The sequence below is a fragment of the Protopterus annectens genome, chromosome 13.part0 (genome assembly GCF_019279795.1).
Source record: "Protopterus annectens isolate FY-2018-M chromosome 13.part0, PAN1.0, whole genome shotgun sequence".
Lineage (NCBI taxonomy): Eukaryota > Metazoa > Chordata > Ceratodontiformes > Protopteridae > Protopterus > Protopterus annectens.
Window position 1 is genome coordinate 607966434 of NC_056747.1, and position 14543 is coordinate 607980976.

General features: G+C 40.0%; 1 protein-coding gene across 1 annotated transcript in view; it reads right to left on the bottom strand.

Moving 5' to 3' along the window:
* PRR11 (proline rich 11) overlaps positions 1-14543 on the bottom strand; it is an 868944-nt gene that overhangs the window by 528586 nt on the left and 325815 nt on the right. Inside the window, exons 3-4 of the mRNA XM_044054274.1 lie at positions 12496-12652; positions 7983-8147 (exon numbers count right to left, since the gene is read on the bottom strand). Of these exons, the coding sequence (XP_043910209.1) occupies positions 7983-8147; positions 12496-12652 (322 nt within the window). The remainder of the gene's footprint in view (positions 1-7982; positions 8148-12495; positions 12653-14543) is intronic.

The window sequence follows — 14543 nt, forward strand, 5'->3', positions numbered from 1 at the left end:
AAAATTTAATATTAAATTTCTACAAAAATTTACATCCAAAACACTTAATTTTAAATAATTCCCTATTGCAATATATTTTTTCTTTTAAAATTTTTTAAACTTTAAACAAAGGAAAAACATAACAACAAAAAACATCCATTTCAATTACTGTACCCTTCAATATTTTAATTGTATTAAAAAATTACTATTTATATTTAATAAATATTAATATTTATATATATATTTTTCATAATTTATAATATTTAAAAATTATTTTAATACTTTTTACTCACAATTTTCACAAATTTATCAATTATTTTTCTTTATACAAATAATTTTTTTTTATCAATATTTCTAAAATAATTTAATTAACATTCTTACATAATTTTTTTATATATCAGTATTTTTTTATATTCCCAATCACCCCTATTTAAAATTTCATATTTATCATTTTAGGTTTTTTATATAAATATTTTTTATATTAAAAATATTAAAAAATAAATCATTTTTATCTAAATTTGACATAATTTTAAACCAAAAAATTTTATATCATTTATATATAAAATAAATATAAATTCATATTTTTTAAATAACTTTTTTCCAATAAATATTATAAATAAAATTTTTTTATAGAATATTGGAATTTTTAATTTAAATAAATTTTCATACTTATATTCTTTTTGTTTAATTTTAAATTTTAAATTTTACAAACCACTAATAAATTTTTATTTAAAATCACCAAAAAAACTAAAATTTTCCCAAAAGCAAGCATAAATTTAAAAAATACCCTTATAATAAAAAAATTTTAAAACAATATATATTAATTTTATTTTAAATTCCTTATTAATATAATATTTTAATCTATTAAATTTTACATAAAGCAACTTTAATTAATTTTAATTTTAAAAAAATTTAATAACAATCATATGGGCCAATTTTTTTTAACCAAAACTTAATAAATTTCCCCTTTTTTCCCACAATTAATCCCATATAAAAACCCTTTTTTTTAAAATTTATTCCCAAAAACCTTTTAATAATTGTAAAAAATTTTAAACCAAACTTTTTTAAACCAAAAATTTTAAAAAATTTTTTTTTTAAATTAAAATTAACAAAAATAAATAATTAAATTTCAAATTTAAAAAATTTTTATATTTTTTAAAAAAAAATTTTTTTTAAAATTTTAAAAAACCCCCTTTTTTTTAAAAAACCAAAAACTTTTAATTTTTAAAACCCCAAGGGATGATAGGAATCATTGTTTCCAGGTCCTGAGAATGCTGACACCATATACTTTTTAGATACCATTGAAGTTTCCTCATATGCAGTCTTGCATATAGAATTAACAGAATGCAAGAGGCCATGAACCCCAGGGCTTGTAGGATTTTCCTTGCAGATAGCTGGGTTTTTGTGGCCAGTACGTTGTCAAATAAACTTGTTTCTCTGGAGTGAGGAATGTCATCTGGGAAGTTGTGTTCAAGCTTGCTCCCAGGAATACAATCTGTTGGCAGGGTAATAGGTGTGATTTCTTCTCGTTGATGGTGTACCGCAGTGAAGTTAGAAGTCTCTACAAATGCCAGGTGCTGTAATAGCAAGTCCTGACTCTCTGCTTGAATCACGCAATCATCCAAATATGGGTAAATCTGAATACATTTCTGCCTGCAAAATGCAATGGCTGGAGCTAGGCACTTTGTGAATACCCTGGGTGCAGTAGATAAGCCAAAGGGAAGTGCAGAGAATTGATAGTGCATGGAGCCTGCCCTGAAGCGTAGGTATTTCCTGCAAGATTCCCTTATTGGGATGTGCAGATGAGCTTCTTTTAAGTCTAGGGTTACCAGCCAGGCATCCTTGGCTAGCATAGGAAGAAGCTGTTGAAGAGTTAGCATTTTGAAGTTTGGAACCACCAGAAAGGTGTTGAGGATAGACAAGTCCAGGATAGGACGCCAGGAGTTTTCTTTTCTGGGAACAGGGAACAGTCTTGAATAGAAACCTTGTCCCCTTTGTTCTGCTGGGACAGGTTAAATAGCCTAGATGCTGAGGAGAGAGAGAATTTGTTTTTGGGCCTCCACCCACTGGTTTGGGGAGAGGTCTGGCCAACCACTTGGGGATGGGAGAGAGTGGAAGTGGAATCTGTATCCTAGGGAAACTATGTTTAAAACCCATTTGTCTTGGGTAATGAAGTCCCAGTTGTTTGCATGCAGGGTGAGCTTTCCTCCTAAAGGTGCAAGTAGTTGAGCAAGGCTTGGAAGAGTTAAGGATAAGTCATTGTGCAATTTTTCCATAGGGGGTGGCTTACTACTCCCTGCTTTGCGAGTGGGAGCCCCTCACTGCTTAGATCTGTCCATAGCCTGAGACTGAAGTCTTGGTGATCTGCTGCTCCTGGGTTTGGACTGACAAGGCCTGGAAGGGACTGGAATGGACCAGTTCTTTGAAGGCCAGTGCCTACTGAATCTAGGTGGCTGTACTTGTAAGAAATCTTTAACAGTTTGCATAGATTTAGCTTTTTCCTCCATTCTTTTGAGGACTTCTTCCACTTTGTTGCCAAAAAGGCGGTCTTGGTTTAAGGGTGCATCCAGTAATTTAGCTTTAACATGATCTGGCAAGTTTTGTTCCTTAAGCCAAGCATGCGTTCTAAGTACAGACCCAGTGATAGCAGCCCTGCAAGATGCTTCTAAAGCATCAAAACCACATTGCAAAGTATATTTACCAACTTGGTCAGTAGAATGCATTAACTCTTGTAAATCTTTCTGTTCAGCACAGTCAGGAATCAACAAAATTTGCTGTTTAAGTAGTCCCATAATATGTTGTTGATACTTTAACATATGAAACTGGCAATTTGAAGTCCTAATGGCCAGATTAGCAGAGGTATATACCTTCTTACCTGATCTGTCTAAAGCCTGAGAATCCCTGTCAGAAGGGGTAGGATTCTTGGCAGTAGTAGCCTTAATGCTTTTTAGGTCCTTGGGAAATGGTCTCTGGATCCGCAGTAGGATTCTTGAAGAGGAATTTGTGAGAGTCAGGTACTCTGTAGTACCTGTCAGGTTTCCTGGGAGCTGGAGGCAAAGTGTCTGGGGTAAGGCTGAATTCCAGGAAAACATCATCTACAATTGCTAGAACAGGAGGGATAGCTAGAGGCCTGTGCTGAGGCAGGTTTAAGAATTCCCCAAGTCTCTTTTTGGTCTGTGAATAGTCCTGGCTTTCCCAGCAGAAATGTTCCCTCAGGGTATGCAAGGTTTCACCAAAAGAAAAATCCTCTGGAGGGGAAGCAGAGGGAATGGAATCCTCTTCATCAGAATCCTCATAAGTAGATAAGGGTAAATCCTGGTAGTAAGAAGGAATAGAAATATCAGATTCCTGATCAGAAGAATCAGAAGGAAAATCAGTTCTAGGTCTCTTAGAGGGGGAATGCTGGCTTCCCCTAATTAAGGTAATAAGGTCTTCAGCCATTCTAATCATTTGTTTTTGAGGCATGTGGGCCTAAGAATGCGCTTTGGTCGTTGGTTTTCTAGGCATAGTGCGAGCTTTAGGCCGGAGGAATTCGGAATTTTTAGCTTGAAACAAAGTCGTCAGTTTAATATGAAAATCTGTAGGCCTGAATACACCCTCAGAAGCCGGTGCCTGCACAGTGGCTCCGGACACATCCAAGGTAGAGACATCCGCAGATTCCATCGTCGAAGAAGCATCTTGCGGCATACTGGACTCCGAATGGGTCTCAGCAGAGGCCTGCGAATCTGTAAAAGCAGGTATCGGGGGCTGCGAAAGCGCTTCACTGAGTCCAGGCGGATTGCCAACTAGCTTAACGGAAGCGTTGTCAGTAGTTTTGGACCTATGCTGTCTGTCTCTGTCTTCATCCTTACGTTTTTTCGGAAGATTGGTAGTCGGATGGCTTAACGAAGCCATTTCGGAGTATGGAGATCAAGAACGAATGTATTTAGCTGCAAAAATAGCCCAACAAAGAATAGTTCGGGTGTTGAACAAGGCACAAAACTGACAGCGAGGGACGTTGTGGTCTGGGCCTAAACAGGTGACGCAGTAAGAATGAAAATCTCTATGAGGTATTTGCTTTCCACAGGCAAGACAATTATTAATTTATTTTATTTTTTTATTTTATTTTACATTTGTTGATCGGGCTAGTCTAATTGGATATATGTCCATTTTCAGTAGAGGCCCGGAGAGAAAAGCTCCACTACAACATTATTCTAAAATTGTAACCAAAACATACTACAAAGGAGTAACATATTTTAAAAATTAAATTTGATATAGTGACTAGTAAAAAAATGAAATATTCATTGCATAAGAGAATATAAAATGACATGTTTATAACAGGATTTACATGTGTAAAGGTAGTATTAGAAAGTTAAATTACAATTTAATATAAAAAGATAAAGACAGGGTGAATTTTTTTTTTTATCTTCTTCCAGGGATGCATGCAATTGTGCATGTGAAAATGGTGGAATGAGAAGGAGAAAAAAAATTTAGACAGGATTAGTACAGGGCCAAAGCCATTGTAAAGATAGGTGGATTTTTAGTTGCTTTTTGAAAAGTGGTGTGGATTCCAGGGATGTTAGTTTGGTAGGAAGCTTTTTTCCAAGAATTTCCAATGCTATTATTGAAAAGACAGTTTCCAGATTTGCTGTTAGATTTAAGGGTGGCTAGTAGTGACTTATTAGCTGAGCGTAGGGTTGTTAGGTTTTTATAAGGGCTAATAAGGGTAGAGAGTATGGGTGTATTTGTAGGATGATACAGGATCTTGTGGATAATAGTTGTTGGAAAAGAATTTGGTTTTGCAGTTCCAGCCATCCTAATTTTTTCAGATTTTGGCAATGGTGAGTTTGGAATGGGGAACCAGTTGCAAATCTGGCAATGTTATTATAGGAGGTGGCCAGTTTGTTTAGGTTATTTTTGGATAGGTTAGTGTAGATAGGTGAGGCATATAGAAGAGTGGAAATTAGGTGAGTTTGGGTGATAGTAGTCCTGGCAGAGGGAGTAGGGAAGGTTTTTAGTCTATAAAGTAAACCAAGTTTTCTATTAAGTGATTTGATAGTTAAGTTTATGTGTGGGTCAAATCTAAGATTACTATCAATTGTTACACCTAAAAGATTGGTTGTGGTATCAGGTGCTATTACAGTGCCATTATTTGATGTTACTGAGAAGTAGATGGGGGAGACTTTTGAGTAGGGTTAAAAAGTAGGAGTTTGGTTTTCTTAGGGTTTAGGAGGAGACGGCGTTTGGAGAACCAGTCTTCTGCTAAGTTGAATACTTTTTGCATGCTAGACTGTAGTTCAGCCTGAGAGGCTGCAGTACAGATTAATGTAGAGTCGTCAGCGTATTGTATACAGATGGTGTGAGGGAGAGATGAATTCAGATTATTGATAAATATAGAAAAAAGGAGGGGTCCAAGAATAGAACCTTGTGGGACTCCTAGGGAGACAGGGAGGTGAGTTGATAAGTTATTGTTCAAGAGTACTGCTCGTCTGTTTTCTAGATATGACTTAAACCATTTGACGGTTAAAGTGTCTCCTAAAAGTAATTTAAGGGTTTCTTAATTGATAATTAATATTATTAATATATATATATATATATATATATATATATATATATATATATATATATATATATATATATATATAAAATTATAATATTAATAATTAATTTTTTCTGACATCGGTTAGAGCAAGAAAAAAAGATCCCCAACAGGGTACTTATCTTTTTGAAGACTTCAGGTCTGAAACTTGAAAATGAAAATTTCAGGAGTTGGCCAACTGGCACTTGCGAACTGCTTCTGCTTTGGGCACCGCATGGCAAGAAAGACTGATGTAATGGTGTCGGCTGCATATTTTATACCCCTGACGACCTGACATCATGGAAGAAGCGACAGCATCTGACGCAGAAATCCCAAGACTCTGGTATTCAGGCCAGATGAGGGCTACCTGCAGGCAGATAACCCAAATGTGATGACTGCAACAGTGAAACACGAAGAACATCCTTGGCTCCATGATATATGGATTCAACAGCAGGAAGGCTAAATCCTGTATCCAGGACTATATTTTTCAACCTACATCTCAGATCTGAACTGTACTATACAAGGGTAAACACAAACTTGATGACTAGTCTCTTTGTGGGTTCCAAGGTTGTTGGATCCGACTTATTGAAACTTACATCTTGGATCCGTGGAAAAAGAATCCAACCTCAGAGAAGCTGAATCTCAGATCCAGGCTAGATTACCATATACCCCTCGGATTTGAACTATGCCTGCACAGAGTTAAGCCCAAAGATAAAGGGAACGAAGGATCCAAGGAGTGCTTTGGAGCTGAAGACAACCCCATTTCGTTGCCAAGGACTCAAAGGAAGCAGATCCAGGAAATGCCCCGCTCTCTGTGGACACTAGGACCCTATAGGATCACAGACCTAGGATCTGAGGGACAGAAAAGAAGGATCCAAAATCCAATGGAGGTTGCTAGGTTTCTATTTTGCAGGGAGATTGAGCCCCAAGGAAACCTATAAACTAAGAGTTCTGAGGGGCTGAAGTCAATGCACCCAAACATTGCAACACTAGCAAATGGCAGAGTCCAGCCAAGGAAGATCTGCCTCTCCTTACAACAATGCACCTCAATGCCCACAGCAAAGCATCTGGGCAAGATCACCTTCTTTCTTTTTTTTTTTTTTTTTTTTGAGGGGTAACAGAACCCATCTCAGCATGTCAGTGTTGAGAGATTTCTATCCCAAAATCACCCTAGTATTTGCCAGAAAACCACAACTTCACAAAGAACAGACGGAAAATATAAGGGAAAAATCTGGACATTCTTGCTAGAAACTACACAACAGAGAAACAAGGCTGGGGGAAACTCTCATCCCCACTTAAAAAAATGCTTCATCTACAAAGAAAACTACCCACGAGAAAAGACATGGAAACTGTTTAAGACATTACCGAAGAGAACCCAAAAACACAGCATGCATGATTTGTACTCCAACAGCAGTACTCTCAGCAACCCCAACAGATGACAACATGAAGCCGAAAATGGAAGGCCTCCGCACTGACAATTCAAAGAGACCACACAAGCCGTTTGATTGGCAAACAGTGCTGGCAACAAAAATCCAACTCCAGCAAAGAAAAGAAAAAAGCAACAGAATAAGGGAGCAGGAGTGAAAAGAAAACCTCCCTGGTAACAGAAAGCCAAGATTTACAAGAAAAGCTCGTCAAAGAAAGAAGGCTAGACTGATCTAAAAATACATATGAAAGGGACAACAACATAGCTGCTAGTGACTAAAGAGGGAGGGAGAAAGGAATTAAACATTGTAAGCAGAAACCAGAAATAAATTTAGATAAACTAACCTCTCACAACTCAAGATTTGAAATCCTGTGTATGACCAGGACAGGTGGAAAACGAGATCTGAGGAGTTGGAAGTAGCGTGGTGCATTGTGGGAAGATGGAGGAGCTTGAGACTGAGATCTGAAGTCTGGAAGATGTAGCTGAGCCAGATCCGACACCCCCATCAGTGAGGAAGAATGAAGAAGACAACATCATATCAAATTTGTTTCTTCCATGAGATATGGCCCTAGGATTTCCTGAGATTCCAGTTGCTCTCTCTGTAAGTACATTAGCCACAAAGTAAATGTGGAGTAGTCAGTTCTTTATCTCTCTACCACCATGAAGCTGGCTAGAAGTAGCAAAATAAGATGCTATGTTAACCTCATATAGAGCTCAGCTACTGGCAATGTTGGTCACATGTTTACATTATGTAAGCCTTCAGATTCACTTAGCATGTTATCTTGATGCCTCAGAATGGACTGCCTGTATTTGGAAGCTATAATGTAGAAAACAGTCCTCTTTTGCCTCCCATAGTAGTACAAAACATTGTTACTATACTCTAAGTAGTTGTATAATGGCTTTATTTGTACATTGTGTACCTGCATTGTTTTATAACCACTCAGACATGCACTGCTCTCAGTGTATGGAAAGGGGAAGGACAGCTTTGGATGCTCTGCTAAGTTAAATTAAGTGACTGACCTGTTTACTCTCTTGCAGCTTTGACATGTTCATTTGTAGTTGTTGCACAGTACCCTGTAATTCAGATATGTCAGACTTCTGTCTCTCCACCAACTGTCTGACTATAACCAGCTCCCGTAGGTAGATTCGAGAAGGAAATGCTGCATTAGTTACAAACCACAAGCCCTGTAGATGACAAAGTACTCTTAAAAAAACTGAAAAGAAAACACTCATTAACTATAGGGTTTACGTAAAGTACAGTTGCGTACACTTACCATAAATGTAGATGTTCGAGTGTATTCACTGTTGCAGTCATCGCACTTGGGTTATCTGCCTGTAGGTAGCCCTCTGTCGGCCGAATACCAGAGACGTAGTATTTCTGCGTTGGATGCTGTCGCTCCAGGACTGACGTCAGGGGTATAAAAACAGGCAGCCGACGCCATTACATCAGTTTTTCTTGCCCCAAATGTCAGAAGCCCCCCAAATAGGGAGCTAAGTTATGGTGGGGAAAACAGCACCAGTAAAAAGTAAATACCAATACCTCAGAAGGGGTGAGTAATAGCCATAGAAAGGAGAGAGAGAGAGAGAGAGAGAGAGATAAAACCAGGGGGCTGGAGGGAGGGAAACCAGGACTGCAACAGTGAATACACTCGGATATCTACATTTATGGTAAGTGTACACAACTGTACTATGTTCTTCGTGTTTCACTGTTGCAGTCATCACACTTGGGTAGATTCCCAAAGCTGAAGAAGGGTGGAGGCAGTCAAGAAGGGTTAAGTCTGCCTAGTATGCCTTGTAGGACTGCAGTAGCAAAATTTGCCCTGGATTTGGAAAAGATAGGCAGGTGGTAATGCTTGGTGAAGGTGTGTACAGAACTCCAGGTAGCAGCTTCCAGGATGTCCCAGGTAGGGACTCCACTGAGAAGTGCTGTAGAGGTAGCTGTTGCCCTCGTGGAATGTGTTCTGGCCCCCTGAGGGGTTGGTTTCCCATGGTGCTTGTAGCAGAAATGTATGCAGTGTGCTACCCATTTGGAAACAGTTTGTTTTGAAATGGCTTTGCCCTCTGGCCTGTTGCAAAACTGACTAGTAACCGGTCAGATTTTCTGAAGGGCTTAGTCCTATCAAGGTAGAATCTGAGCTGTCTGTGCACGTCCAAGGAGTGCAGGATCCTTTCCCCTTTATTTTGAGGATTGGGGAAGAAAGTTGGCAAATGGATTGATTGGTTGAGAGCCACAATGGACACCACTTCAGGCATAAAGGAAGGGTTGGTCCTGAGGGAAACCCTGTCAGTATGGAAAATAATGAAGGGTTCCATACCATCAGTGCTTGCAGCTCAGACACTCTTCTAGCTGACGTGATGGATAGAAGCAAGGCTGTTTTCCAAGAGAGAAATTTTAACTCTGCTGACGCAGCGGGTTCAAAGGGGGGAAGCGTGATCTTTTCAGTAAAAAGTTAAGGTCCCAAGCAGGGGTGGGTGATCTCCTTGGTGGCCATAAATTGTTTGTCCCTCTCAGGAAGTGTTTGATAAGAGACTGCTAGAAGAGAGGTGGCTCAGTGATGTTGTTGTTGTTTGTCTTTCGGCTTTTTCCCTGTATGGGGTCGCCACAGTGGAACTCCGGTCAGCTAATGATTGGCAGTAGATTTTTACGAAACGCCGAGGTACCAGCTCGATGCCCAACCTTCAATGAAGGCACGCCCATTTACGCACGCATGTCTCTCGAACGCTACCCAACTGTGAGGAGGACATGCAGACTTCACACAGAAGGCACTCCCAAGCCAACCCGAGAATCGAACGAGAGAACCTCTTGCTGTGAGGTAACAATGCTACTGCCGTACCACCACGGCTATCAATGAGCAGAAATGGCTGAGGCATGTATCTTAATGGAGGAGAAGGACAGGCCCTGGTGGAGTAGATCTACTAAGTAATCCAGGATTAGAGGCAGAGAGGGCAGTGTTGTGTCCTCTCCTTTAGATTGAATCCATGAGCAGAATTTTTTCCACTTATCAGCATAGGATTTTCTTGTAATGAGTCTTCTGGCTTCAAAAATGACGTCCAGCACCTGCTTGCTTAGGGTTGCTGGTAGCTGAATAGCTCTGATATTGAGCAGGGAAAGTACTTGGTTTTGAGCCTCTGCCCACTGGTTTGGAGGAAGACCTGGAAACCCTCTTGGGGTAGGCAGTGAATGGAAATAAAATTTGTACCCCTGGGATACAATGTTGAGGACCCACTGGTCCTGAGTGATGGACATCCAGTTTTTTGCATGAAGGGCAAGTTTTCATCCTAGGGACACTATCAATTGGGCAGGGCTGGGAAGTGGAGTAAATAAGTAATTGTAAACTTTATCCGTAAGGAGGAGGCTTACCACTCCCTGCTTTAGGGGTGGGGGCACTCAATTGCTTAGATCTCTGCATACCCTGAGACTGTAGTCTGGGTGGTCTGTTACCCCTGGGTCTGGAAAGGACCAGTGTTTGGAAGGGCAATGCCTACTGAATCTAGGGGGTTGCACTTGCAAAAAAAACCTTGACAGTCTGCATAGACTTAGATTTTATTCCATGTTTTTAAGAACCTCTTCTGCTTTGGTGCCAAACAAACAGTCCTTATTCAAAGGAGCGTCTAGTAACTTTGATTTGACATGGTCTGGCAAGGTCTGCTCCTTCAGCCAAGCATGTCTTCTCAGTACAGAGCCAGTGACTGCTGCCCGGCAAGATGCTTCTAGGGCATCAAAACCACACTGCAAAGTATGCTTACTGACTTGGCTTGCAGAGTGCATAAGCTCCTGCAATTCTTTATTCTCTGCACAGTCTGAAAAGGTTGCCACTTTTTGTTTAATAAGTTCCATAATATGTTGCTCGTACTTCAGCATGTGAAACTGACAATTCAAAGCCCAAACAGCAAGAGTTGCAGAGGTCTATACCTTCTTACCCAATCTGTCCAAAGCTCTGGAATCCCTGTCTGAAGGGGTGGGATTCTTGGCTGTAGCAGCCTTGATACCTTTAGGTCACTGGGAAATGATCTCTGGGTCAGCAGTAGGATTCTTGAAAAGGAATTTGTGAGTGTCAGGTACTCTGTAGTACCTGTCTGGTTTCCTAGGGCCAGGAGGTAAAATGTCAGGAGTTAGACTGGATTCCATAAAAACATCATCCACAACATCCAGGACAGGGGGTATTGCTAAAGGTCTGTACTGAGGCAACTCTAGAAATTCTCTGAGTCTCTTTTTGGACTGAGGATAGTCTTGGCATTCCCAGTGGAAATGCTCTCATAAGGTATGTAAGGTTTCACCAAAAGAAAAATCCTCTGGAGGGGAGGCACAAGGAATGGATTCCTCTGCATCTGAATCCTCATAAGCAGGTAAGGGCATATGTTATTAATCACAAATCTCAGAGTCATCGAACTCCTGGTCTGTAGAAAATGAAGAGGACTGAACTCTTTGTCTCTTAGCAGGGGAAGGCTGACTTCCCCTAATCAACGTAATAAGGTCTTCGGCCATTCTAAGAATTTGTTTTTTGTGGCATGGGAGGAGGTGCATGCGATTTGGTTGTTGGTTTTCTAGGCGTAGCGCGTACTCTGGGCCTAAAAAACTTGGTAGTTTTGGCGTAAAAGGAAGTCATCGGTTTAGGTCAAACATTAGTTGAACGACGAACTACCTCAGAAGCTGGTGCCTGCTCAGCAGCTCCAGACCCATCCAAGGTAGAGACATCCACAGGTTCCATAGTCGAAGAAGAGTCTTGCAGCATACCGGACTCCAAATGGGTATCGGTAGAGGCCTGTGAATTCATTGAAGTGGGCATCAGGGGCTGCAAAGGTGCCTCACTGAGTACTGGTGGACTGGCGACTAGCTTAACGAAAGCGTCATCAGCAGTTTTGGTCCTATGCGGTCTGTCTTTATCCTTACGTTTTTTCGGAATATCGGTAGTCAGATGGCTTACCAAAGCCATTTCAGAATATGGCGATCGGGAGCGAAACAATTTAGCGACAAAGAGAGCCCAACGACGAATGGTTTGGGCGTTAAACAAGGCACAAAACCAACAGTGAGAGACTTTGTGGCCTGGGCCTAAACGGGTGACGCGGTAAGAATGAAAATCTCTGTGAGGTATTTGCTTTCCACAGGCGAGACAATTGTTAGAGCAAGGAAAAAAGATCCCCAATGGGGTACTTAGCTTTAGAAGACTTCAGGATTATTCAATTCGTAAAGGAAAATTGAGGTAGCGTCCAACCAGCACTTGCGAACTGCTTCTGCTTCGGGCTCCTTGGCAAGAAAGACTGGGTAGTGGTGTCGGCTGCCTGTTTTTATACCCCTGACGACCTGACGTCAGTCCTGGAGTGACAGCATCTGACGCAGACTAAGTCTCTGGTATTCGGGCCAACTGAGGGCTACCTGCAGGCAGATAACCCAAGTGTGATGACTGCAACAGTGAAACACGAAGAACATCAGTGGAATTACGGTTGGGCACATATCGTTTATTTTTTAAATGCAGATTAGAATTCAGTCTAAGTTTATACAACTCCATGAAAAAATGTGAACAGAAATTCTAACCTGTACCATGACGTTCTGCCACCGCCAAAACAAAGTGAAGACCATCCTCGCAAAATGTTTAATTGCTTGCTTTACAGTAGGTACAGCAACCGTAAATGCACGTCTTAGGACTAGAGCAGTTAACTGTGGATTGGTAGGACAAAGGGTTTCAGATGAGCTACATAATGAAGAAAAAAAATTACTTGAGTTTGTAGAGTGAATAGCACCCACCCAAATACACACACACAAAAAAACATTCTACTGTGAAAATCAGATTACTCGTATGTATAACATTTTTTACATTATTTAATTACTTCAGTTTACCACTGGTACTGGACTCATACAGGCTTTTCAGGTTACTAAACCAGTTCCCACAATGATGTAGAAAATCTAACAGCAGAACACTCATTACCAGTCACAGACTACTCCATCCTCTGTAGGATATTAGCTTTTGCTGACTTCTTGAATAAATATAATCCCAGATATAGCTGACAAAGTAAAAAAACAAAAAGAATGTCACCTCTTCACATGAAATGACAAGGGCACTCTGCTGTGGTTATTCTTCTCTCCTCCTCTTTCACACTATGGTTACCTACTGAAGCATAAATGTAACAGTCATGCTGACTTCCAAGTTGACGACTGATTGAGCAATATGTTGATTAGAACTCTCGTAGAGTGGAAATTGTGAAATTGTTAAAAAAAATCCAGCAAAATGCATCAGGTTTTGGTAAAATTTGGTTACTTGCTAGTAATTACACTGTGTGGATACCAGCAAAATATACCTTTGCAAAATGTAAAAAAAATAATCAAGAAAATAAGAACATGCTCTGGTTGGGAACAGTCTTGCAGCTGTTTAGCAAAAAGCAGTTCAAGTTGCAGGTTTGGTACCAGATATTGCTTCCTGTAATTCAGAGGAAAAAATAAATCAACTGCATTCAGAGATATTTAAAACAAGCAGGGTCATGGAGGAATATGTAATGTCACATGGAAAATATAACAAGCCTTAAGTAGCCATTAAGGCAAGTTGATAAAACTGTAGAAATCAGACCATGAAGGGCACGTCATGTATATTTCAAGCCGAATTATCAGAAAGCAGTTGAGACCTATGTTAGTAACGATGCAACCACACCAGAAGAATAAGCTGCGACTGACAAAATTGTAGCAGAAAGAACAAATATTAAAACTGGGGAAAACCAGATTGTTTACGGGCAATGATTATTAGGCATACACCAGGCAAAAGATAATAAAGTTTATCCCGGCAATCAGGGGTGTGAGATTCAAGTAGCTAAATCCAGTTGACTTCAGAATATTTTTCCTGGATGATCAAAGCTGTTATCGGAAGCAATATATACTATATTGAAAATAATAAAGTTTAGTCAACAAGGCGGCAGGTTGAAGGGAACTCTGCTTCTCAATTTTCTGTTTATAAGGAAGCACAGACTGATAGAGTACAGGGAAAAAGAAAAGGATAGGAGAACAATAAGTGAACGACCAACTCTGGTGGAGTTTTTAATCGAGTTTAGAAAAGAAGTTGCTGTTAAAAAGGGATAATTAGTAGGCTATATAAAATGTTGCCTAACAGCTATAAAAGTCAAACAGAGGAGATTAGAAAAAGATTGGGAAGAGATAATGGAAAAAAGAAGTTAAGCCTTACCATAATGTTCCATCTGTGTTGTAGATCTTCATTCATTACTGATAGGACTTCGGTTCCGTCCTCGGAACCGACACGGCCATTTCCAAGCTCACGCCAGCCAAAAACTCTCAGCTAAGACCTACCCATAATGCCCCTCTTATAGTCTCTGCAGATCGAGTTTGTCCACCCCTATATTAGAGGGATAGTAAGAGAAAAAAAAAAACAGTAGGAGGCTCTGTCTGAGCAAATACCCTAACCAGGAATTCCTAAAGTCCACCAGGAGTCCAGGCAGGGGGAAGGAGGGCGGGAAGTAATGAACGAATAAAGATCTACAACACAGATGGAACATTATGGTAAGACCTAACTTCTTTATCTGATGTTGTAAATCTTTATTCATTCCTTACTGATAGGACCGAGTCCCCAGCTACCAGAGTCC